The sequence below is a fragment of the Crinia signifera genome, chromosome 1, assembly GCF_055691185.1.
Source record: "Crinia signifera chromosome 1, ASM5569118v1, whole genome shotgun sequence".
Taxonomy (NCBI): Eukaryota; Metazoa; Chordata; class Amphibia; order Anura; family Myobatrachidae; genus Crinia; species Crinia signifera.
In genome coordinates, this window is record NC_139217.1 from 365,582,482 (window position 1) to 365,608,530 (window position 26,049).

Consider the following 26,049-nt stretch of genomic DNA (forward strand, 5'->3'; position numbering starts at 1 on the left):
AAAGCCAACCTGGGAATATCCGGGTGCGGGCACAGACTCTACAATAGCACCTCAAGGGAAGCCGCTGAGGAGGCTCCACGGAAATGGCGAGGTGGTCTACGAACCAAGCCCTCTGAGGCCAGTATGGGGCCAGGAGAAAAAACACTGCTGATCTGTGATGCTGAAGCCTGCGATTAAATCACGAGGCCATCAGGTCTATCTGTGGGAGGCCCCAGTGATCTATTAACAACTGGATATTGTCCTTGTAGAGAGCCCACTTGCCTGACTGAATGTGTCGGCTGAGAAACTCAGCTAAACCATCTTCCACTTCTGGGAAGTGTACCACAGACAGTGCAAGACGATGGTGGTCTGCCCAGTAAAGGATCAGAAGCACTGCTCTCATGGCGGCCATGCTCCCAGCCCCACCCTGGTGAATGATATACGCCACTGCCATGGCGTTGCTCAACTGGTCTCTCTCTGTCTCAGACAGAACCAGGCGAGGGGCACAGGTCAGCGCCCGAAAAGGGCTAGGAGCTCCATAATGTTTATGTTGAAGCCTGGCTTATTCGCTAAACACCCAAGCCTGCAAGGAGAAGCTACAGAGGAACGCTTCCTAACCTCTAAGACTCGCATTGGTCATTTCAAGTGTACAGTCTTGAATGGAGAACTGACATCCCTTCCAAAGGATTAGAGGAATAAAACCACCAAAGAAGAAACTTTTGGGGTTTCGAGGTCTATTGGAGAATGGTTCCAATGGTGGAGCATCTCCAGTTGCAGAGTGTAGTGTAGCCTGGAAAATTCTGTAATTTCACAACAGAATACCAGCTTCCCCAGGACCGTTCTGCATCGGTAAATATATACTCTGCCATGCTTGAGGAATGCTCTCAGGAGGGCACAGGTGAATCATAGTTTGTGGAGGGACCATGCTGGACTTCTTTATTAGCCAGCCATGGCATTGAAAACAGGTCTAAAGTCAGTTTGTCTGTGAAGAGTCTCTGGAGACCATGCTAAGATTAGTAGGTTGTCCAGATATGGCAATAGATGGACTGCCATAGCTCGCAAGAACCCTGCCACGATGGCTATGACCTTGTTAAAAAATCACGGGTCCGTTGACAGTGCCAAAGGCAAGGCCGTGAATAAATAATGGTGATCTTGGACCGCAAAGTGAAGGAACCGCTACAAACTACCACATCCTGAAAGCTGCTTCGGGTTGTGGATGGGCCGTAAGAACTGTTCAGCTTCTTCACGAGGAACAGGTCGCAATAAAAAACTGTGCCACGCTGAGGGGAAGGTACAGTACCAGTATAATGGTGTCCACTGACAGGAGTGACTGTATCTAATGAGTATGCATGCACTATGTGCATTGAACCAGGTACTCTGAGTATGAGTTGTGTTCCATTACCTGGCCACGACGCCTGGTAATCAGAACCAGTCTATTTGATAGACTGAAAACTAACCCCAAAGCAAATGCTCTAGAATAGGATATACTGTACTTCCACTTGGTGGAGAGATCAGCAATAAGGCACAGTTATTGTAAACGTTTCTCCCTCTAGGGAGGAATGTCCGAACCTTAGGTAGCAGGACCAATGTTCACAAAGCAGACTAGACACTATAGGGAGACACAATCCCATCTTGAATTTTTCCGCTGCTCCCAGAGGAGGTGGGGAAAAGTGTATAGAGGCATCCCAAGCATTATAGCCAAAGGGGCCTTAAGTGCCTGCCCAAGTCCTAACCGCTGGGACTGAATCGCAAAGCATATATTAGAAATGCTCACCCAAAGGGGACAACTGTCCCTTGTGAGTAACTACAGAATGGGCAGTTTATCGTCCAACTAAAAAGTAGCATACCACATGTGTGATATGTCCTTTTTATATATTACTATGTGCAACATAGGAACATATAATCCATAATGCAACACAAGTATTACTCTGTGTAGTCAACAGAGCAGACTAGCATAGCCATAGTACATCACATACTCTGTGTACTCTAGGACAGCAGTATACCTCATCTGCAGTACACCATATATTACTTGTGCACTACAGGATAGCAGTGAACATTTGACCCTTTGCTGCTGAATATGTTTATACAAATATTCAGTAGAATTCACAGCAGCACAGGCAGGGTAAGCAGACTGCCTTAATAAGCCCATGTCCTATGCTATCCATCCCTATATGGGGGAGGAACAGAGGACTATAAGACTGACAGGTATATACTGTGTATAAGAACAGTTTACCAGCCCACTAAGATAAGCATGTGGCTTGCAGTCAGGCATGAACTGTGTATAACAGTATGCCAGTACACTTAGGTAAGCGTGTGGCTTGCAAACAGGCATGTGCTGTGTATAAGAACAGTATACCAGTACACTTAGGTAAGCATGTGGCTTGCAGTCAGGCATGAACTGTGTATAACAGTATGCTAGTACCCTTAGGTAAGCATGTGGCTTGCGGAAAGGTATATACTGTGTATAAGAACAGTATACCAGTACACTTAGGTAAGCATGTGGCTTGCAGTCAGGCATGAACTGTGTGTAACAGTATGCTAGTACCGTTAGGTAAGCATGTGACTTGCAGACAGGTATATACTGTGTATAAGAACAGTATACCCGTACACTTAGGTAAGCATGTGGCTTGCAGTCAGGCATGAACTGTGTATAACAGTATGCTAGTACCCTTAGGTAAGCATGTGGCTTGCAGACAGGTATATACTGTGTATAAGAACAGTATACCAGTACATTTAGGTAAGCATGTGGCTTGCAGACCGGGACGTACTGTGTATAAGAACAGTACACCAGCACACTTAGGTAAGCCTGTGGCTTGCAATCAGGCATGTCCCTTTGTGCTTTAGTTTGTACATACGAGTAGGCGGGAGAACGTTTGCTGAGAAGCCTGTTCTCTAATATGCCGCCCCAGATTGGGAAGGAGACCTACAGGACCTGTATTCCTGTGGTCTCTCATCCAAGAACAAACCAGGCCCAACACTGCTTAGCTGTGAGGTTGGGCCAATCCTGGGATCTGAACCCAGTACTGTTTGATGATCTGTCTGCTTTGTGACTGCAAGTGCCCAGCAGAGATGCTTTTTTCTTTTACATTAGTTAAAAGCATCTAGGACCTGACACCAACACAAAGGAGTGAGGCGGGGAACAGTGTAACCTGACACCAGGTCAGCGTGACAGAGGGTGCAGAAACTTTCACTTCACTCCTCAGGCAAATACTGAGGTAAAAGTTTCACACATATATACACACACTGCTGAGAATACAGCAGGAAGTGTAAAGGCAACACACCAACCCTGTACACACACTGACATAGTGTGGTAGCAGGGAATGCAAGCCTGGTCCCTGACTGTAAGGTCTGGGGGAGGCCGGGTGCCCTTCTCTCTGCTTGCTCTGACTTGCACCTGAGCAGCATCTCTCATGCTGAGAGGGGGAGGGGGAGAGAAGGCTCCCCTGGCGGGAAAAACCGAGTAGGCAGCCGCCAGGGGGGTTGGGGCGGAGAAAATGGGGAAGCTCCGTCCCCTCCTGGAACCCCAGGGACTGCTGGATCCCCATTCAGCTGAAAATCCCTGGTGGTCTAGTGGGACGCGGAAACGACCGGGTGCCACTGCCAGGACCGCACCAACTCCCGGCGATATTGCCTCTTAAGTGTGCCACCTCGCCGGAAGAGTGACTCGCATGCTACAGCAAGCAGTTCCTCCCGGCGCCACGTTCCCTCAGCGCACCTTACTGAGGAGGTGAGGAGGCTCCACTTACCTGACCCCTGCACTGGGAAAACGGTTCCCAGCGCCGCGTGCTACCAGCGTGCTAGAGCCCAGAGGAGTCAGCTTACCTGATCCGGCCGCGGCATGTCCCGGTGTGTTGCCAAGAGGGACGGCTGGCAGGCCTGGCCATGAAGGTCAGCGAGCTGGCCCGGACCAGGAGAGCAGCCTGGTATATTGCACAGGCTTGCTCCAGTAAAAAAAAAAAAGAAGATAAAAATAATATGAAATTGAAGTATAATCACAGGGCTGAACACGGCCCTTCCTTGGACATCCTGTGCCATGAGGCACCAAGAAAAAACTGAAGCCTGTAGGGGGCGTGGAGGAGGAGGAGCCTGGGCTGCACTAAAAGAAATATAATCTCCTTGGTGCCTGTAGCTGAAGCTCCACCCACACCCCACTGTCCCAGTGACCACCATTGGTATGATAGAAAAATCCCTGTTTCTCCTTCATCCACTAGGTGTCACTGGAGTTACACTGGGGACATCTCAGAGCTTGCAACCCGGGTGGGTGAGCTCTGAGATCCCCTTAAAACAGAGCGGCCAAACTGAGAAGCTGGTGCCGCAAAGGTATCAAACCTATAAAATCGCACAAAGGTGTGACGACCTGACCATGTAGCAGCTCGACAGAGCTGTTGAAGGGATACCCCATGGGCAGCCGCCCATGAAGGACCCATCGATCTGGTGGAGTGCGCCCCTATGTTAGCAGGAGGCGTCTGAGCCTCAGCAAGGTATGCCTGACGAATTGTCAGACAGATTCATCTGGCCAACGTCTGTTTCGAAGCTGGCCATCCACGACGCACCGGGTCGTAGGTTACAAACAAGACATCCGTCTTGCGATAGGGGGCCGTGCGAGAGACATAGATACGCAAGGCCCTCACAACATCCAAAGACCTATCCTCTGGTGAAGCCTCCGCGAATGCTGGAACCACGATGGGTTGGTTCACGTGGAACGCTGAAACCACCTTTGGAAGAAAAGAAAGACTGGTACGGAGCTCCGCTCTGTCTGGATGAAACTGAAGGAACGGAGAGCGTCAAGAAAGCGCTCCCAATTCCGAAACCCGTCTGGCCGAGGCCAGAGCCAGCAGAAGAACCACCTTCCAAGTAAGATAACGAAGATCCACCTCTTCTAACGGCTCAAATACCGATGATTTTAAATATCGGAGAACCAATTCCAGGTCCCAGGGAGCCGTAGGTGGATGAATAGGGGGCTGAAGCCTCAGCACCCCTTGGAAGAAGGTGTGTACTTCAGGAATGAGGGCCAGACGTTTTTGGAAAAAAAACGTAAAGGGCTGAAACCTAAACCTTCAGGGTATTCAGCCTAAGTCCAGAGTTCAAACCCTCCTGGAAAAACAGAAGATGTCGAGCCTTCTTGAACAGAGTAGAGGACACGGTACTTCTTTACTTTCACGGCGCCAGCATGGCGCCGCGCGTACTTCCGGGTAACGCTCGCCACTAATTAAGTTAAATAAACGGGGTTAACGCCATGCCAACATGGATAGTTCATACCCCCACTATCCATGTTGGCATGGAGTTGATTTTAATTAGCGTGGCGAGCGTAGCGAGCCACCGAGCCCGCAGCGTGGGCGAGCGAAGCGAGCCCCGCAAGGGGACTCTGACGCGCGGCGCCATGCTGGCGCCGTGAAAGTAAAGAAGTACCGAGGACACTGTGCGTCTCTTGCACCAAGCCACATAGGATCTCCAAATCCGATGATAGTGTTTGGAGGTAACTTCCTTCCTGGCCCTCATCATTGTAGGTATCACCGCCCTAGGGATACCTGCATGTCTCAGGATGGACCTCTCAGCAGCCACGCCGTCAAATTAAGACGTCCTAAATCTGGGTAGATGAAAGGACCTTGACTGAGGAGGTAGAGGCCATGGCTCGTCGATCAGAAGATCCATCAGGTTGGTGTACCACGAGCGCCGGGGCCAATCTGTTACCCCCTCCCTGCGAATGCGTTGTAATACCCGAGGTATCAACGGAAAGGGAGGAAAGAGGTAAATGAACTGAAACGGCCAAGGAGCGACCAGAGCGTCCACTCCCGCGGCCTGAGGATCTCCAGTCCGCGCAAAGTACCTTGGGAGCTGGAAGTTGTGGCGGGATGCCATCAGGTCCGCCTGAGGACAACTCCAACGATGTACTAGGGTCTGAAACACCTGTGGGTTGAGGCACCATTCTCCCTGGTGGGCATCCTGCCGACTTAGAAAGTCGGCCTCCCAATTTTCTACTCCGGGAATGAACACTGCTGACAGAGCCTGAGCATGGTCCTGAGTCCAGAGGATGATCATGCTCACTTCTTTCATCGCCGCCCGGCTCCGAGTGCCGCCCTGTTTGCTTATGTAGGCGACGGCTGTGGCGTTGTCGGACTGTACTCTGATGGCCCTGCCCCGCAAAAGATGTCCTGCCTGTAGGAGAGCATAGTAGACTGCTCTGAGTTCCAGCACATTGATGGAGAGTAAGCTCTCCTGCCTCATCCACAAACCCTGGAACTGGTGATCCAGAGTTACCGCTCCCCAGCCCCGAAGGCTGGCGTCTGTGGTGAGGAGAGTCCACTCCCATATGATGAACCTCCTGCCTTTTTGCAGGTTTGCTGAGTTGAGCCACCACAGCAGAGACAGACAGGCTCGAGGGGACAGGGTCATCTGTTGTTGAAGATGTAAGTGAGACCCTGACCACTGGTGAAGGAGAGACAACTGGAATTGACGCGAGTGGAAACGGCCGTACTGTACCGCCTCGAAGGAGGACACCATCTTCCCCAAGAGTCTGGTACAGAGGTGTACCGATTTTTGTGGACGTCATAGGACCGACCAAACCAGGACCTGCAGAGACTGAAAGTCGGACAGCAGAAAAACCTTCATCTGCTAGGTGTCCAGAATTATCCCCAAGAAAAGAAGGCATTGAGACGGCTGTAACTGAGACTTTGCAAAGTTTAGAATCCACCCATGATTGATGAGTCTCCTGGGTGAGCCGAATGTTGGACAACAGGGTCTCCCTTGAACGATACTTCAGTAGAAGATCGTTCAAGTAGGGGATGATAGTAACCCCTTGAGCCCTGAGGACTTCCATCCTCACCGCCATCACCTTGGTGAAGAATAATAGAATCAGATATATGTGATCACTCACATATATCTAGAGAGCGCCACACCAATGGATGTAATCAATATAGATTTATTACTTTTAAAATTATTATAAATCTCTCAATAAAATGTACAATGTAATAAGTACTCACAAAAAAATATAAAAACACAATGGAATAACAATAGATTCGCATACATTCCTGATAAAGTCAATTTAAGGACTGTGTTTAAACAGTAGTATGTCCTTTGATTATCCCTTGATAGGGACTTAGAGCTTTTTAGACAATGATAGTTTCATTAAGGGTGATAGAACAGACCTCAATTTCTTTTTCTATAGCCGATGGAATGAATTGTTGGCAATCTCTATTCTGTGTGATTAACAGACAGCTCAAGCTCCCCTGTCAGCGGTCGCCGCCTGTTGACGATCCGCTGATGTGATGTTTGTACAGGGGGCGAGCCGTCCGTCTCCAGCAAGCTGTACAGATTAGCTGTATGCCGGGAATCACAATTAGTGACACGGTGCGGGACTCACCCAGGTTGGTGGAATTACCAGTCGGACGCCGGCTGTTGGTATATGCTGGAAACACTGGGGAGATCACCGCAGGAAGGCAGAAGGAAAAGCGGCTTGAAGATTGCTATACACCTCCTACAGCTACTACTGAGTGATAGATACAACCACCTGCCTCCACAATCTTCAAGCCGCTTTTCCTTCTGCCTTCCTCCAACAGGCGGCGACCGCTGACAGGGGAGCTTGAGCTGTCTGTTAATCACACAGAATAGAGATTGCCAACAATTCATTCCATCGGCTATAGAAAAAGAAATTGAGGTCTGTTCTATCACCCTTAATGAAACTATCATTGTCTAAAAAGCTCTAAGTCCCTATCAAGGGATAATCAAAGGACATACTACTGTTTAAACACAGTCCTTAAATTGACTTTATCAGGAGTGTATGCGAATCTATTGTTATTCCATTGTGTTTTTATATTTTTTTATCTTCTTTTTTTTTTTTACTGGAGCAAGCCTGTGCAATATACCAGGCTGCTCTCCTGGTCCGGGCCAGCTCGCTGACCTTCATGGCCAGGCCTGCCAGCCGTCCCTCTTGGCAACACACCGGGACATGCCACAGGCTTGCTCCAGTAAAAAAAAAAAAAGAAGATAAAAATAATATGAAATTGAAGTATAATCACAGGGCTGAACACGGCCCTTCCTTGGACATCCTGTGCCATGAGGCACCAAGAAAAAACTGAAGCCTGTAGGGGGCGTGGAGGAGGAGGAGCCTGGGCTGCACTAAAAGAAATATAATCTCCTTGGTGCCTGTAGCTGAAGCTCCACCCACACCCCACTGTCCCAGTGACCACCATTGGTATGATAGAAAAATCCCTGTTTCTCCTTCATCCACTAGGTGTCACTGGAGTTACACTGGGGACATCTCAGAGCTTGCAACCCGGGTGGGTGAGCTCTGAGATCCCCTTAAAACAGAGCGGCCAAACTGAGAAGCTGGTGCCGCAAAGGTATCAAACCTATAAAATCGCACAAAGGTGTGACGACCTGACCATGTAGCAGCTCGACAGAGCTGTTGAAGGGATACCCCATGGGCAGCCGCCCATGAAGGACCCATCGATCTGGTGGAGTGTGCCACTATGTTAGCAGGAGGCGTCTGAGCCTCAGCAAGGTATGCCTGACGAATTGTCAGACAGATTCATCTGGCCAACGTCTGTTTCGAAGCTGGCCATCCACGACGCACCGGGTCGTAGGTTACAAACAAGACATCCGTCTTGCGATAGGGGGCCGTGCGAGAGACATAGATACGCAAGGCCCTCACAACATCCAAAGACCTATCCTCTGGTGAAGCCTCCGCGAATGCTGGAACCACGATGGGTTGGTTCACGTGGAACGCTGAAACCACCTTTGGAAGAAAAGAAAGACTGGTACGGAGCTCCGCTCTGTCTGGATGAAACTGAAGGAACGGAGAGCGTCAAGAAAGCGCTCCCAATTCCGAAACCCGTCTGGCCGAGGCCAGAGCCAGCAGAAGAACCACCTTCCAAGTAAGATAACGAAGATCCACCTCTTCTAACGGCTCAAATACCGATGATTTTAAATATCGGAGAACCAATTCCAGGTCCCAGGGAGCCGTAGGTGGATGAATAGGGGGCTGAAGCCTCAGCACCCCTTGGAAGAAGGTGTGTACTTCAGGAATGAGGGCCAGACGTTTTTGGAAAAAAAACGTAAAGGGCTGAAACCTGAACCTTCAGGGTATTCAGCCTAAGTCCAGAGTTCAAACCCTCCTGGAAAAACAGAAGATGTCGAGCCTTCTTGAACAGAGTAGAGGACACGGTACTTCTTTACTTTCACGACGCCAGCATGGCGCCGCGCGTACTTCCGGGTAACGCTCGCCACTAATTAAGTTAAATAAACGGGGTTAACGCCATGCCAACATGGATAGTTCATACCCCCACTATCCATGTTGGCATGGAGTTGATTTTAATTAGCGTGGCGAGCGTAGCGAGCCACCGAGCCCGCAGCGTGGGCGAGCGAAGCGAGCCCCGCAAGGGGACTCTGACGCGCGGCGCCATGCTGGCGCCGTGAAAGTAAAGAAGTACCGAGGACACTGTGCGTCTCTTGCACCAAGCCACATAGGATCTCCAAATCCGATGATAGTGTTTGGAGGTGACTTCCTTCCTGGCCCTCATCATTGTAGGTATCACCGCCCTAGGGATACCTGCATGTCTCAGGATGGACCTCTCAGCAGCCACGCCGTCAAATTAAGACGTCCTAAATCTGGGTAGATGAAAGGACCTTGACTGAGGAGGTAGAGGCCATGGCTCGTCGATCAGAAGATCCATCAGGTTGGTGTACCACGAGCGCCGGGGCCAATCTGTTACCCCCTCCCTGCGAATGCGTTGTAATACCCGAGGTATCAACGGAAAGGGAGGAAAGAGGTAAATGAACTGAAACGGCCAAGGAGCGACCAGAGCGTCCACTCCCGCGGCCTGAGGATCTCCAGTCCGCGCAAAGTACCTTGGGAGCTGGAAGTTGTGGCGGGATGCCATCAGGTCCGCCTGAGGACAACTCCAACGATGTACTAGGGTCTGAAACACCTGTGGGTTGAGGCACCATTCTCCCTGGTGGGCATCCTGCCGACTTAGAAAGTCGGCCTCCCAATTTTCTACTCCGGGAATGAACACTGCTGACAGAGCCTGAGCATGGTCCTGAGTCCAGAGGATGATCATGCTCACTTCTTTCATCGCCGCCCGGCTCCGAGTGCCGCCCTGTTTGCTTATGTAGGCGACGGCTGTGGCGTTGTCGGACTGTACTCTGATGGCCCTGCCCCGCAAAAGATGTCCTGCCTGTAGGAGAGCATAGTAGACTGCTCTGAGTTCCAGCACATTGATGGAGAGTAAGCTCTCCTGCCTCATCCACAAACCCTGGAACTGGTGATCCAGAGTTACCGCTCCCCAGCCCCGAAGGCTGGCGTCTGTGGTGAGGAGAGTCCACTCCCATATGATGAACCTCCTGCCTTTTTGCAGGTTTGCTGAGTTGAGCCACCACAGCAGAGACAGACAGGCTCGAGGGGACAGGGTCATCTGTTGTTGAAGATGTAAGTGAGACCCTGACCACTGGTGAAGGAGAGACAACTGGAATTGACGCGAGTGGAAACGGCCGTACTGTACCGCCTCGAAGGAGGACACCATCTTCCCCAAGAGTCTGGTACAGAGGTGTACCGATTTTTGTGGACGTCATAGGACCGACCAAACCAGGACCTGCAGAGACTGAAAGTCGGACAGCAGAAAAACCTTCATCTGCTAGGTGTCCAGAATTATCCCCAAGAAAAGAAGGCATTGAGACGGCTGTAACTGAGACTTTGCAAAGTTTAGAATCCACCCATGATTGATGAGTCTCCTGGGTGAGCCGAATGTTGGACAACAGGGTCTCCCTTGAACGATACTTCAGTAGAAGATCGTTCAAGTAGGGGATGATAGTAACCCCTTGAGCCCTGAGGACTTCCATCCTCACCGCCATCACCTTGGTGAAGAATAATAGAATCAGATATATGTGATCACTCACATATATCTAGAGAGCGCCACACCAATGGATGTAATCAATATAGATTTATTACTTTTAAAATTATTATAAATCTCTCAATAAAATGTACAATGTAATAAGTACTCACAAAAAAATATAAAAACACAATGGAATAACAATAGATTCGCATACACTCCTGATAAAGTCAATTTAAGGACTGTGTTTAAACAGTAGTATGTCCTTTGATTATCCCTTGATAGGGACTTAGAGCTTTTTAGACAATGATAGTTTCATTAAGGGTGATAGAACAGACCTCAATTTCTTTTTCTATAGCCGATGGAATGAATTGTTGGCAATCTCTATTCTGTGTGATTAACAGACAGCTCAAGCTCCCCTGTCAGCGGTCGCCGCCTGTTGACGATCCGCTGATGTGATGTTTGTACAGGGGGCGAGCCGTCCGTCTCCAGCAAGCTGTACAGATTAGCTGTATGCCGGGAATCACAATTAGTGACACGGTGCGGGACTCACCCAGGTTGGTGGAATTACCAGTCGGACGCCGGCTGTTGGTATATGCTGGAAACACTGGGGAGATCACCGCAGGAAGGCAGAAGGAAAAGCGGCTTGAAGATTGCTATACACCTCCTACAGCTACTACTGAGTGATAGATACAACCACCTGCCTCCACAATCTTCAAGCCGCTTTTCCTTCTGCCTTCCTCCAACAGGCGGCGACCGCTGACAGGGGAGCTTGAGCTGTCTGTTAATCACACAGAATAGAGATTGCCAACAATTCATTCCATCGGCTATAGAAAAAGAAATTGAGGTCTGTTCTATCACCCTTAATGAAACTATCATTGTCTAAAAAGCTCTAAGTCCCTATCAAGGGATAATCAAAGGACATACTACTGTTTAAACACAGTCCTTAAATTGACTTTATCAGGAGTGTATGCGAATCTATTGTTATTCCATTGTGTTTTTATATTTTTTTGTGAGTACTTATTAAATTGTACATTTTATTGAGAGATTTATAATAATTTTAAAAGTAATAAATCTATATTGATTACATCCATTGGTGTGGCGCTCTCTAGATATATGTGAGTGATCACATATATCTGATTCTATTATACTTGTCCCCCTACAAACCATCCAATTTGTAATTGGGAGCAGCCAACTACGCTTCTATATTCATTGATATTGGTATCAATACCATTTAAGAATCTAATAAGTTGTGTGCAATTCCCCTCTTTTAATACCATCCCTGTTTCTCCTCCCCTTTTTTCTATAAAAGGTGAGGTCACTCATTGCACCCGATTGGTTTGGTTTTTCCAACCATAGTTGTTAACCTTGGTGAAGACCCTGGGGGCCGATGAGAGACCGAACGGCAGGGCCTGGAATTGCCAGTGTTGGTCCTGTATTGAAAACCGGAGGAAGGCCTGGTGAGGAGGCCAGATAGGGATGTGTAGGTACGCGTCCCTGATATCCAGAGATACCAGGAACTCCTCCTGTTCCAGTCCCTGTATCACCGACTGCAGGGACTCCATTTTGAATTTGACCGCTTGTAGGAACGGATTTAAATCCTTGAGATTTAGGATAGGCCTCACCGAGCCGTCCGGCTTCGGAACGAGGAACAGACTGGAGTAGTATCCCTGAGTACGCTGATCCTCGGGTACTGGTATCACAACTCCCATTGTCTGCAGCTTGTTGATTGCTGACAACAGAAGTTGCGCCTTGTCCCCTGAGACCGGTCTTGAAGAACCTGTTTGGGGGGAGCAACCGGAAATTAATCTTTAACCCTGGGTTACCAGATCCCTTACCCATGAGTCCTGACAAGACTGCAGCCAGATGTAACAGAAGGACAGCAGCCGGGCCCCGACCCTGGGATCCCCCAGATGGGATCGTGGACAGTCATGCAGCTGGCTTTGTGGACTTGGGTTCCTGGATGTTTGCATAGGCACCTCTGCCTCGTCCTCTGGAACCTCTAGATCAGGCATGTCCAACGTTGGCCCTCCAGATGTTGTGAAACTACACATCCCAGCATGCTTTGCAATAGTTTTAGCATTCTCTAATAGCAAAACTGTGGCAAAGCATGCTGGCATGTGAAGTTTCACAACATCTGGAGGGCCAATGTTGGACATGCCTGCTCTAGATGGAGCTCCGCCTCTGGAACGACCTCTGAATCTGGCCGTAGGGCGAAAGGGCCGAAAGGAGGGTCTTTGTGGGGTTCTGTGTGTTGTCGGCGGAGCCGCTGAGGGAAGGAAGTGGGACTTACCTCCTGTTACTTGGGATATCCACTTATTGAGCTCTGGTCCGAAAAGAACCTCCCCATTGAACGCCAGGGCTTCCACCGCCCGTTTGGACTCTGCGTCAGCCTGCCATTGGCGTAACCAGAGAGCCCTGCGAGCTGAGATGGATAAGGCCGAAATTCTGGCTGCAACCATGCAGATGTCAGAAGAGGCTTCTATTAGATACAAGGATGCCTCTTGGATCTGTTCAGCAAGCTGAACAATGGAGGCAGGGTCAGAGCCCTCACGAACCTGTTAGGATCTAAGATGCCCATACCCCCACGGCCTTATTTACCCAGCATCCAACCTGGGCCAGACGCTGTATAATTCCAGCCGCAGAAAAAATATTCTTAAGGGTTACCTCCAACTTACGGTCAGATGTATCCTTAAGAGTGGTAGCACCCGGCACCGGGAGAACCGTTTATTTAGACAGTCGTGAGACCGACGAGTCCACCCTTGGTGGAATCTCTATCCTCTTCCTGCCCTTCGGTGGAAGAGGATAAGCAGACAGAAACCTCTGAGGTACCTGGAACTTTTTGTCAGGGTGACCCCAAGTCTGCAAAACATGTTCATCTAATTCCTCAGCTGGAGGAAAGGTGGGTGTCTGTTTTTGTCTCTTCCCAAAAAAAGAGGGGCGGACAGGAAAGTCCGTGTCATCAGTTACCTTGCAGGCAATCTTAACCATGTGTATGAGGTCCTCCAAGCCTTGAGTGGCTGGGGCCGGCTCCTGCATATACAATGCTTGAGCATCAGGGTCGTCATCATCATCATTAATATCTGGAAGGGCAAATTCGCCCTCCTCCAGATCAGGCATATCCTCATACTCTTTTTAAGAGGGACAAGGGGAAGTGGGGATGGCGACCGGTGCACAGGTTAGGATTTGCAATCAGGTTTTGTATCTAGGTATATACCTTGACCTTTAGGTAGATAAATGTTCCACAATAAAAGATATGTACTTGGAGACAAAATCTCCTATCAATTTGAAAATGTGGAGGTGCACCCAAGAGAGTGGTTATGGTTAATCAAGAGAAAGAGAAAAAAAGACTCTCATACAACATTCATACAACAAGGTGTGAAGGTAAACGTGATAAAACAGAGACTACTAAGGAAGAGTGGGATAGTGCTCCAGTGTGGCATGGTGAAATGGTGTTATATAGTGTTATTAAGCTGTGTGCTAGGTTGCTAAAGTGGTCTTATCTAAAAGTGTCCCATATCTAAGCATGCACCAAAAAAGAGAGAATTCATGCCTATAAGACAGGGCACGTCTGGGTGAGAGGGCAAGTCAGTAGGTTCTGCATAATTATAGGAATGACCCAAAACTATTGTTTTCGTTGAGACCGAATGGGTTTACAGAGTTAAGATTAAAAATCCACTTGCTCTCTGTTTGCTGTAGTATTTTAGTCAAGTCCCCGCCTCTGACTCCCATCTTGATGGATTCTAGTCCGAATGCCTTAAGATCTTGTGGTATTCCCTTGTGTCTTGACAGGAAATGTCTGGCCACAGATGTCAGTTTTTTAAATTTGCGGGGGTCTGACTCCGCATTCCGGATATTACTGGCATGTTCCAGTAGGCGGAGTTTGAGTTTCCTGCTGGTCATACCTACATATTGAAGGCCACAGGGGCATTCCAAGCAATAGATTACTCCTGATGTTTCGCATGTAATGAATTGTTGGATTTTGATAATGTTACCAAATCGGTTTGTCACTTGATTCACTTTTTTGATATGTATACATGCTTTACATTTCCCACATGGGACTGTGCCAGTTGCCTTAGGTTTCTTTTTGGGGATCCGCTGAAAGTGACTGTGTTATTTATGTATGTGTGTCCAGTTTAAGTTACATGTTTGTCTAGTAATTCTTTTAGTAAAACACTATTAAAAGCCACGTTTTAAGAAATTCACTCCTACTAGGAAAACGTGGGGAACTCTTTATGAAGTCCCCCCGTCTCCTTCACATTGTGTAAACTAGCTTAATTACTGTTACTGTTACTTGACCATTAAAGACATTGCTTCTTCACGCATTTACCCAACAGGTTAAACGAAGTGTAACCCCTTTTCAACTTATATACATCTGTATTTTTCTGACCAATCCAGATACGCAGGGATCATCCTGCGTTATCGATAACTAAAGAGTGCCCCAAAAAACAGAGAGTCTTTTTTTCTCTTTCTCTTGAATATCCTCATACTCCCCAGAATCCCCAGATGACTGTATTACCCCTTTTCTGAGTAAGGGAGGGGGATTTTGCCTAGAGGATGAAGCGGTGGCGCCCTCTGCTGGGGCCAAAGCTTTTGTTAAGCCCTGCACAGCAGAAGCCAAGGAGGCCTGCTGGCTTCTGGAAGTCTCTCTATCTCTTTGAGCTGCTGAGAGCTCAGATGCTAAACGAGACATGACATCAGCAAGCTGTGATGCCCAAACAGGGGTCTGCACAGGGGACTCTGGTGCTGGGGTAAAGCAGTGCATTTATCACATATAGAGTCTCCCTCCTTAGAAGGTGTAAATCTAACGTTACACTTCTTGCAAGTAACCCTCTTGGAGCTACCCCCTGCCACGGTAACAACACCCAGTAATCACCACACACTACCACACTGACACAGATAGTAGGTATAGGATAGGCAGTAATATGTACTGGAAGGGAGAGACAGTAAAAGTAAAACAGCCGTCACAGAGCCTGAACAGCGCTATGGTATATAACCCAGGAGCGCTATAGCCCTATTTTAAACACAGCCCAAACTGTCTCCACCTAGCTCTAAACCCCACTGTAACTCACAGCCCGGGTAGAGCGTTCAGCAGGACGGTCACCAGGGGACAAGGATCGCCCAGCTGCAGTCCTAGAAGGAGATCTGCAGCGCAATAATGGAGCCTCCAGCAGCGTGTTCAGCGTCGCCAAATGTCCAAGATGGCCGCCGTGACAATGCAGGGAACGCTGGGGTATGCCAAGGCCTGCTGGGAAGCACCGCGCGGTGACTCCGCCCTTGCCCGGCAGCTCCGTCACCCATAATTGCGCCAGGTTTGAAAAAACCCTCTGCTGCACCGCCGTTTGTGTCCCTGACCTTCCTCTAACAGGAAGGCAGGGTAATACTCACAGTGCTGCGGCCATGCCGTCGGCGGTGGGGCTGGGGGAGGATCGGGTGCACGCTTCGTGTGAGCGGCGGTCTCTGTCAGCCAGGGAGCCGGACGCAAATCATATAAGCAGCAGCCGGCTCCCTCCGGCAGGCTCCCACGTCGCAGGCAGATAGTAGCAGCAACTATCTGCCTGTCCTCAATGGCAAAACTTGCTGCTTTATGCCCTAATTACAAAAAGCCCAGGAGATGAGCCAAATGTGACCTGCTCCCTTTTGGGCATGATCTAAGATTGGGAGGGGATTTTATTTTATTTTTAAAGTGCCCATGCTTCCTGTGGTCGCCTTCTATTCTCCAGTGACACCTAGTGGATGAAGGAGAAATATTCTAGGCTGAACTGCTCCTCCCACCATGGTGAATGGGTTAAACCTCACTGGATGGCACAAGGTATCATCTGATTGTGAATCATGGCCAACCAGAACCCATTGAAGTGTGCAATCATCCATACACACTAAACGATATGCACGATTTCTCTTTCAAGGAAAGCACAGACGGTGTAATGGTTAGCATTACTTCCTGACAGTGCTGAGGTCATGGGATCAATTCCCACCATCGGCCTGGTGAGGAGTTTCTATATTCTCTCAATCCCACAATCCAAAAATATACTAGTAGGTTAATTGGCATCCAACAAAAATAACCCAAGAGTAAATGTGTGTGCATGTATACGTGTTAGGGAATATAGATTGTAAGTTCAGGTGCCGGACGGCTCCCCGACAGTTGGGATTCCGACAGTCAGTACTCCGACATCGGAATCCCGACTGCTCCCTCGTGGGGGTCCACGACCCCCAGAGAGCGAGCGCAGCGAGCCCGCAAGGGGCTTCATTGCGCTCCCCACGCTGTGCAGTCGGGATTCCGACGTCTGACTAATGACTGTCGGAATCCCGACTGTCGGAATATTATACCACACCCGTAAATTCTACTGGGGCAGGAACTGATGTGAATGTTCAAATATTCTTTGTAAAGTGCTACAGAATATGTGTGTGCTATATAAGGTTCTGTTAATAAATAAATAAATTCCAAAATGTTAACCTGACCTTAGAATTCTAGTCATAGAAGCATGCCATTCCAAATGACTTTTTTACAAGCATGTTACAAGCATATGTTGGACATATGTAAAGAGAAGTTATTATTTACCTTATCCAGTCTCTTGGGCAAGAATAATATTGTCCCATCAAAAGCATGTGCTTTTCCAATAAGTTCATCATGCTGATACAGTAAAGCAGACCTTAGGCGCTTAGATTCCATCTGTGGATTGAAGTCAATATGATACTGGAATAAGACCCACTGTGGTCGCGCAACCAGTTTGATATGGTTAGAAGAAAGTTGAATGGTTTTTCCAGAAACACCTAAAACAAGAGGAATAAAAATACCTTTATATAGAAAAATACTTCAAAATAATTACACAAGTTGAGAAATTCAATTACCAGCAAACACTTTCACTTGGCCAAAAGCTATTCACAAGTGTTCGCTGCCCCATAGGGTAGACAGCACTTTTCTGCTTATTTGACTGGCCAGGTGTAGAGTGCAAGATGGGATGCCGTTGCTGGCGGTTGGACTTGGTCTAAAAATGTGTGCTCAATTACATGTGTGAATTTGGGAGGGATCGCAGATGTGACACGTGCAATATTTTAGACACCGGGAATAAAAAATGCACCCTATTATATCTCAGTTGTCCAGCTAAAAGCAACGCATGACTTACAGCCCCCAATTCCAAAATATTGATTGGAAGAGCACCTTCCCTGAAGTCTTATGCTGTGTACACACGGTGAGATTAACCAAGGTTAATGTATCCAGCATATTGCCTTCTGACTCAAGAATAAATGATAGCAATTCAGTCCTAGTTTCAACAGCCTTATATTGGACGAACCGAAGCGCCTGCAAATGCAAAAGTATATCTATGTTCTTAGCTGTTAAATCTCTTTCTTAGAGATCCATAGGAAACACAGGGCTGACGAGGGTGGAACTGCAATTTCCTGGTTGAAGTGGAATCTAAATACTACTTTGGGGGGGTGATCTTGCCTGGTTCTGAGAACTGCCCTATCCGAGTGAAAAAAATCAGCAAGGGAGAACGGCATGAAAGCCAAGGCTATGACTAACGGAAACACTGTAAGCCAAGAGAGATCCTTCTTGAAAACCTGAAGCACCCAAAGAACCAACAAAAGATCACTCGGAGTTACAGGGGGAACTGTCACACGCCACCGTGCAGTGACACGGCGGGCACAGTACTCACCCGTCCGTGTCCGCCGCCGGCTGGCATCTGTCCGGTGGAGTCCTCGTCAGGCTGTCGGCAGTAGGTCATGACAGCTCAGGATGCTGGCTCTGAAAGGCTTGTTGGAGGCGTGGCAGTCTGTGTGTTGGTAGGTGCTGGGAGGCCGGCGCCACCATCTTGGAAAAGGGCAAAACAGTGATGGCCAGGTCTGGGTCTTTCTCTCCTGCTCTGTCCAGGTGGCCAATGGCAGCAACCCCCTTGCCATAAAGGGGATCTGCCTAGGCTATCCTGGGTCAGTGCAAACAGTCTCTTGGGCAGTACACAGCTCTGGGAAGATCCTGACTCCTGTTAGTGCCTCTGCTCACTGTGTCCTGTCAGTCTGTAGTCCCTGCTGGCCTCTGACCTCTTCTCAGCCTCTTCCTGGTATCTGGTCCATTGACCCACCTCCATTCCCGGTGAGCCACTCGACCATCACGGTACCCTCCGGATCTACCTCCTGATCCGGAATCCATCTCCAATCTTCAATCATCAATCATCTCATCTTCAATCATCTAATCATCCAATCGTCTATTATTCAACGATCCAATCGTCCAATCATTCTATTGTCCAATCTATCTTCAAACACCAATTCCCATATTTATGCAAATACTTGTTTCTCAGTTCTTTCCAAGGATATTGCATAGACTTATTATTTATGATTTGTGACTGCTTATAAAAGAAGTATTTGATTCAAGTTCATTTAATTTATATGAGTTCTTTTATTAAACCTGCTCGTTTTAAACTTACATCTTCTGGTCAATCATCCATTCCTGTGCACCACACGATACCACATAATCCACCACCTGTGGCAGGAACAAAAGGTGGTTGGATGTGAAGAACACCCTGCATGAAGGTACGTACATCAGGCAACAATGTGTTTCCTGTGAAACAGAATAGACCAAGCATAGACCTGGACTTTAAGACTTCTCAAGCCCTCCTCCAATCCTTTCTGCAGAAATGACAGCACCGTGGAAAGGCAGAATGTCCGCTAGAAGAACAACATGAATAATACGCTCTCCAAATCATATAGTACCTTGCCCTGAGCATGGTATGGACAACCCTAGAGTAAAACCCCCTGACTTTGAACTGTCCTTTCCCACATTCAATCTGTCTCCAAATCAAGGGCCTTATTCTAGTTCACTCTTTCTGACAAAATCCTTCTTAGATGGACAAAACCATGTGCACTGCAGGTGGGGTAGATGTAACTTGTGCAGAAAGAATTAGATTTCGGTAGGGTTTTATTTCAAAGTGAGATGTATATTGCAGTGTAAAAATAAAGCAGTCAGTATTCACCCAGCACAGAAATAAAATAACTCACCCAAATCTAATTATCTCTGCACATTTTACAGCTGCCCCCCTGCAGTGCACATGGTTTTGTCCATCTAAGAAGGATTTTGTCAGAAAGAGTGAACTAGAATAAGGCCCCATGTTACATGCACCTAAAAAACATATCCAAAACACGACCCTATCTCCCACAAGACACTACCAAATCTCTTATCCATGCACTCATTATATCCCACATAGATTATTGCAATACTCTCCTAACTGGTCTTCCCAAGAACAGACTCTCACCACTGCAATCTATTTTAAATGCTGCTGCTAGGCTGATCTTCCTTGCAAGACGCTCATCGTCTGTTGATCCGCTCTGCCAGTCCTTTCATTGGTTGCCTGTATCTTACCGTATTCAATATAAAATACTTCTACTGGCATATAAAGCTATTAACCATACTGCACCAGCATATATCTCTTTACGGTACTTGTGTAGTACCAGGGCGCCCAATTAACATAGGTACGTTAGCCTAAGGAAATCGTATTGCACGTCCCGTTTTAGTGCCGTGCGATGTGATCTCAGTAGTTAATATGGTATGGACGTTTGGCTGGTAGGGGAATCTGTGCTTTCTGAATAAGCGTAGACTGCGCAAATAGTGTAGTCAGTCAGAACTTGCGTAAGTGTTCCCGGTCCCTGTCAGATTCAGTCTGAGGTAATTAACAGAGTGATGGCTGCATCAGGGAGAGCTGATAACGTGACTGAGGTTACAGTGATGGCAGGTGAACAGTCACCATGTTCACCTTGCCAAATACAGAGGAGGAGGCTGTAATCTTTTTCTAGCGCCACCAGTTGCTGCCGGTCATGCAGAATTGTGTCAATGGGCACCCGACGCAGCTATCCGTGAAGGAAAGCATGTGGTGCTGCCACATAAAGGCCTCCCGCAAAAAGGTGAGCCTCAGAGCGGAGCACTGGTTCCCGGGGTGCCGGTTACCCTTCCTCACCCTTGTCTGCTTTATCTACTCATGGGCGGAGGAAATGATACAGATGGGGCCGGCCTGGTCTTTGCACGGGATGGCGGCAGAATCGCCAGCCGGCATGTGATATGCGAAAGGGGACGCCTTCTGACGGCGCTTCCCCTGGGTCCCCGCCGCTTCCCCCGGGTCCCCGCCGGCTTGTCGGCGGTCACCCAGGGTCCCCACCGCCTCCCCACACCCCCGCCCCCTAACCCTGTCCGTCTCCCTGAAGCGGTGACGGACAAGGTTCCCGTCGCCCCGCCGCCCGGAAACTGAGACGCGCGTGCGTGTGAGATGCGCGCGCGTCTCAGTCAGAAGGAGCGCCTCGCTGCTGGCGGATCGCCAGCGGAGACAGTCTGGCGATTTGCCAGTAAGAGGGAGCCCGGCACCATCTGTAAGTGTGGCGTATTGTGAGTGGGAGCTGCACATGTCGAATAAAACCGTTGTGCAGTACAACGGCTTGATGCCGGAGGCTTGCACAATGGACTTGATTTCCCACCCCATAGGCAAATTGGGGGTCCCGTCACGGTGGTGGAAGTTGACGAAAGTCTCTTAGTCAGGCGAAAAAATCATGTGGGAAGGGTGCTGCCACAGCAGTGGATTATTTGAGGAATGTGCAGGGAGACTGGTGCCTGCTTTGTCACTGCAGTTGAGAGGAGAGATACCAGTACGTTTATGGCCGCCATAAACAATTTCTTTGCTCCAGAATCGATAATATATTCTGATTGTTGGAGGGCCTACAGCACAGAGCAACTTCATCAAGTAGGATATGAGCACGTGCTCGGTTCAACTTTGTGGACCCAGAAGCTGGGGTTCATATGCAGAATATAGAGCTGCCGTGCGGGGGGGGGGGGGGGGGGGGCGACCTGTAAATGGAGAAACAAGCGCCAATGAGGCACCTCCCACAAACATTTGGAATCGTACTTGGAAGAGATCATGTGGAGGAAAGCTCTGGGCGCTTCTAATCCCTTTAGCCGCATTCTACATGCTTAAACACTGCTTCCCAAGGCAAATGAACTGCATTCATAGTGACTCTATTAGTCTTCTTTTATTTCTTCATTCATTATCTTTATTATTGTTGTTTCACTTGATTTTTGTATAAATGTAATTAATGTTATCTTTATGATTATTATTCAGTAAATTTAAAGTTCATCGTTAACACATGTCCTCATTACTGAGTCAGAAGTATGGTATGGAGGGTGTGAAATATGGTATGGAGGGTGTGAATTTGTTCCTAAAAGCACCCACTATCCACACCACCCCAAAGCGTGGAGAGCGGCGGCCGAACGCGTCCTTCCGACCTTTTAATACCCCCACTATCCACGTCGGCGTGGAGCTGATTCTATATAGTGTGGCAAGCGCAGCGAGCCGACGAGTTCCAAGCATGGCAAGTGCAGCGAGCCCCACGAGGGGACACGGAATACATGTAAAGTAGTCCACTCGCCATGCTTTGGGCTCGGTGGCTCGCCACACTATATAAAATCAACTTCACGCCGAAGTGGATAGTGGGGGTATGAAATGGCAGGGAGGACGCGTTCCGCTGTGCTCGCCACGCTTTGGGATGGCATGGATAGTGAGGGGGCGCCTAAAACTCACATTGGATAGTGGGGGGGGGGGGGGGGGTGCCTGAAAATCACATTACATTCAGGTTGAGGATAGGATGATGAGACCCATTGGGCATCCACACCAAGAAAAGGTTGGCATAAAAGCCCAAGCCCCTTCTTGGTGTGGGTACTGGAACTATCACCCCCAACCGCAGCAGTTTTGGAATGGCTTCTTCCAGAGCTCTTGCCTGGTCCCTGGTCAAATGTGTTGAAAAATAGGAGCTGGGTGGTCGACGTGAGGGTGTAGCCACTGGAAACCACGTCAACAACCCAAGCGTCCATTGAGATTTCCCACCACATGGCCAAAAACCACAAAAAATTACCTCCCACTCGGGGGTCCCCCGGGTGGAGGTTAGCCCCGTCATGCGCAACACTTGTCTAGGGCTCAGAGTCTGGTCGTTTGGTAGACAAAAGCTGCATACCCTTTGGATGGAGAGGTTTATTGATCTGATACTGAGATCTGGAGAAACTCTGACCCCTACCCTGAATCCGAAAGGGCCAAAAGGTAGTGGTATGGGGCCTTGGAGCAGCAATGGAGGGAAGAAAAGTAATCTCTGGATGCCATGCTGTATAATCAGTGTAAAAGTAAAAATAAATTAAAAAGATAAATAAGGCTGCTTAATGCAGCATCCCGTTATCAAAGATGCATCTGGCTCTTGCCAGCACCAAACTGAAATTGGCTCCTGAAGACAAAAGTTTAACCTGTTTGGTGCCAGCGCCTTTCCTTTAAACCCTTATTCCAAGCATTAGCCCTGTATCTCCTATGGAGCAAAGAACTAATCTAGATTTTTATAAACCCTCACTTTTTCTATTAGTGTGATCCTTTAAAGAAAAAGAACTGTATTGTAGGTATTACGGTTGCTTTGTTTAATCTGGCAACCGGAGCAACTAGTTTAGGAGGCAGTTCCCAATTCTTTATATCCCCCACAAAAAAGGGATACATGTATGAAATTTCTTGGAACCTGACATTCGAAGGTCAGGTTTTAGCCATGCTTCAAACAAAATGAGAAAACGGCAGAAACATTTACACTTAAAATAAAAAGGAATCAGTTCCCGCATCTTCCGTATCAACCTCCTGTAGATGTAGATCACCCAACACTGAGGGCACCGGAGCCAGCTAAGTGGGCATTAAATTGACGGCACTATTCCAACCAGGGTAACACGGTTCCGGTGCACAACAGTCCAAACAATACAGTCCGGGCACAATATAGAAATTATGTAGTGGCACTCGGATCCTCCAAAATAAAGACTCAAGTCAAATGGTGTCTATAAACGTTGAATTTCACAAATGGAAATATCATCAGGATACACATTTCATTTAAAATTATGCTCACCTTATACCCCAAGTGTAGTAACGGACTGACATCATCCAGGTGCATCTCCCGGGCCGCCGATCACTGTGCGTCGCCGGACCGCAACGTCACACACGCCACGACGTGCTGACGTCACCGCGTTTGGCATCCGTTGTGAGGCGTCACTGGAGCGCATCATATGATGTGTTGTCACTGTTACTATGAAAACAAAAACATACATACATAAAATGTATAAAGACACATTAAGACAGATTGCGGAACAAATTTGTACAAAAGTACAACTATTAGCGCTAGATTTTTTTTATAATAATCATTAAGCCTGCATTTTAGTTGACAACGCTATTAATATTCCTTCTTTGACAGTGACCTAAAACCTTGTAATACACATTAGTATACCTGCAATATAAAAAATGTACACAATAGAACGGACTACATAATAATTTGAGTAATTAATCAGGTATACTAAGTCCCTGAATTCAAGTAAAGCATGATAACGGGATCATCTCATTTAAACCTTTAGGATGCAACACATTCAAACAATGTATCTATCTGGCTTCACATTGTAACAAAGCTGCATTCCTGTCACCACCGCGTACAGATTGGCCAATGTGGTCAATCATTCGATATTTTAACCCCTTCCCGACGGGGCGTTTTTTGTTAACTTTTTTTTTTTTTCCTCCTCGCGTTCAAATAAGCGTAACTTTTTTAATTTTCCGGCTATATAGACACATGAGGGCTTTTTTTTTGCGGGACAAGTTGTACTTTTTAATGGTACCATTTACTATACCGTATAATATTCTGGGGAATCAGGAAATAATTCAATGTGGGGTAAAAAGGAAAAAAAAACGCAATTCCACAATTTTGCGCTGGTTACGGTTTTTTGGGAATTCATAGTTCGTTTAAAATGATGGGTTATCTTTATTCTATGGGTCGTTACGATTCCGGTGATACCAAACTTATATAGTTTTCGTTACGTTTTACCACTAAAAAAAAATAGAAAATTTTACGGTTTTTCTAATTTGCGTCGCGTCGCCATGTTCTGCGGCTTATAACTTTTTTATTTTTCCACCTACGGACCTGGGTGAGGGCTCATTTTTTGCGGGCTGAAGTGTACTTTTTAATTAATTATATTATGGGATATGGGCGACTTTTTGATCTCTTTTAGTTACTTTTTTTTGGGTAGGCGATGCGACCAAAAAACGTAGTTTTGGCGTTGGGAATTTTTTTCCGTTTACGCCTTTAACCGTGCGGGATAACTAATGTTATATTTTAATAGATCGGACATTTAGGAACGCGGCGATACCAAATATGTTTATTTTTTTTATTTTTTATTTATTTTTATTTGTGAAATGGGGAAAGGGGGGTGATTTGAACTTTTTATATTTTTTTTTTTTTTTTTACTTTTTTTTTTTTTTTTTACTTTTACTACAAGGCCCCCTAGTGTACTTGACCACTAGGGGGCGCGATCGCCTGTACTAGGTTCAGCCATAGAGCTCTATGGCTGAACATAGTGATTTTCAGCACTTCCTATTACATCCTGCCTCAGGCAGGATGTAATAGGAATGCTGACATGGCCAGCACAGGGGTCTACATTAGACCCCTGGCTGCCATGGCAACCGATCGGCACCCTCCGATCTCGCCGCGGGGGGCCCCGATCGGCGCCGGAGGGGGGCGCCCCCCCTCCGATCAGCTATTAAAGCACTGCGGGCACTTTGCCCGCGGTGCTTAAAGGGTTAAACGGCCACGATCGGCGAACTCGCCGCTCGTGGCCGTGAGAGCAGGTACCTGGCTGTGATATACAGCCATTACCTGCTCTCTTTCAAGCCAGCTCACTCCGTGAGCTGGCTTGATTCCCCCGCAACCGTCATATGACGTACATGTACGTCATATGTCGGGAAGGGGTTAAGATAGACAAATTATGTCTAGCTTGCACAAAGTGCCGGGCAACAGATTGTTTGCTATTGCCGGAGCTAAGAGCTGCCTTGATGGCGGAACGGTGTCCCACATTCTTGTGGTCTTACCTATACGGGTAAGGCCTCAGAATTTGATAAACCACATGACTGCTTTCACATGTCAGTTGGTGTCTGATTTGGTAAACATTTCCATCATGTGGATGATGAAACTTGTCGCCAGTGATAAGGAATTTGCAAGTGTACAAGAACATTTAACCCCTTACCGACGCAGCATGTTTTTGCCTTCCTGACAGAGCCCTTTTTTTTCAAATCTGACATGTATCACTTAAGTGGGGATAACTTTTTTTGCTTTTACTTATCCCAGTGATTTTGAGATTGTTTTCTCGTGACACATTGTACTTTAAATTAGTGGTAAATTTTGGTCGATACAGTTTTTTTTTTTTTTTTGTGAAAAATAC

The 26,049-nt window shown here is 47.7% G+C and overlaps 1 protein-coding gene across 1 annotated transcript in view; it reads right to left on the minus strand.

Annotated features, from left to right (window-relative positions):
• The window catches only part of PIWIL1 (piwi like RNA-mediated gene silencing 1), a 227,032-nt gene that overhangs the window by 160,221 nt on the left and 40,762 nt on the right, over positions 1-26,049 (minus strand). The window contains exon 5 of the mRNA XM_083150480.1: positions 17,365-17,576. Within this exon, the coding sequence (XP_083006606.1) occupies positions 17,365-17,576 (212 nt within the window). The remainder of the gene's footprint in view (positions 1-17,364; positions 17,577-26,049) is intronic.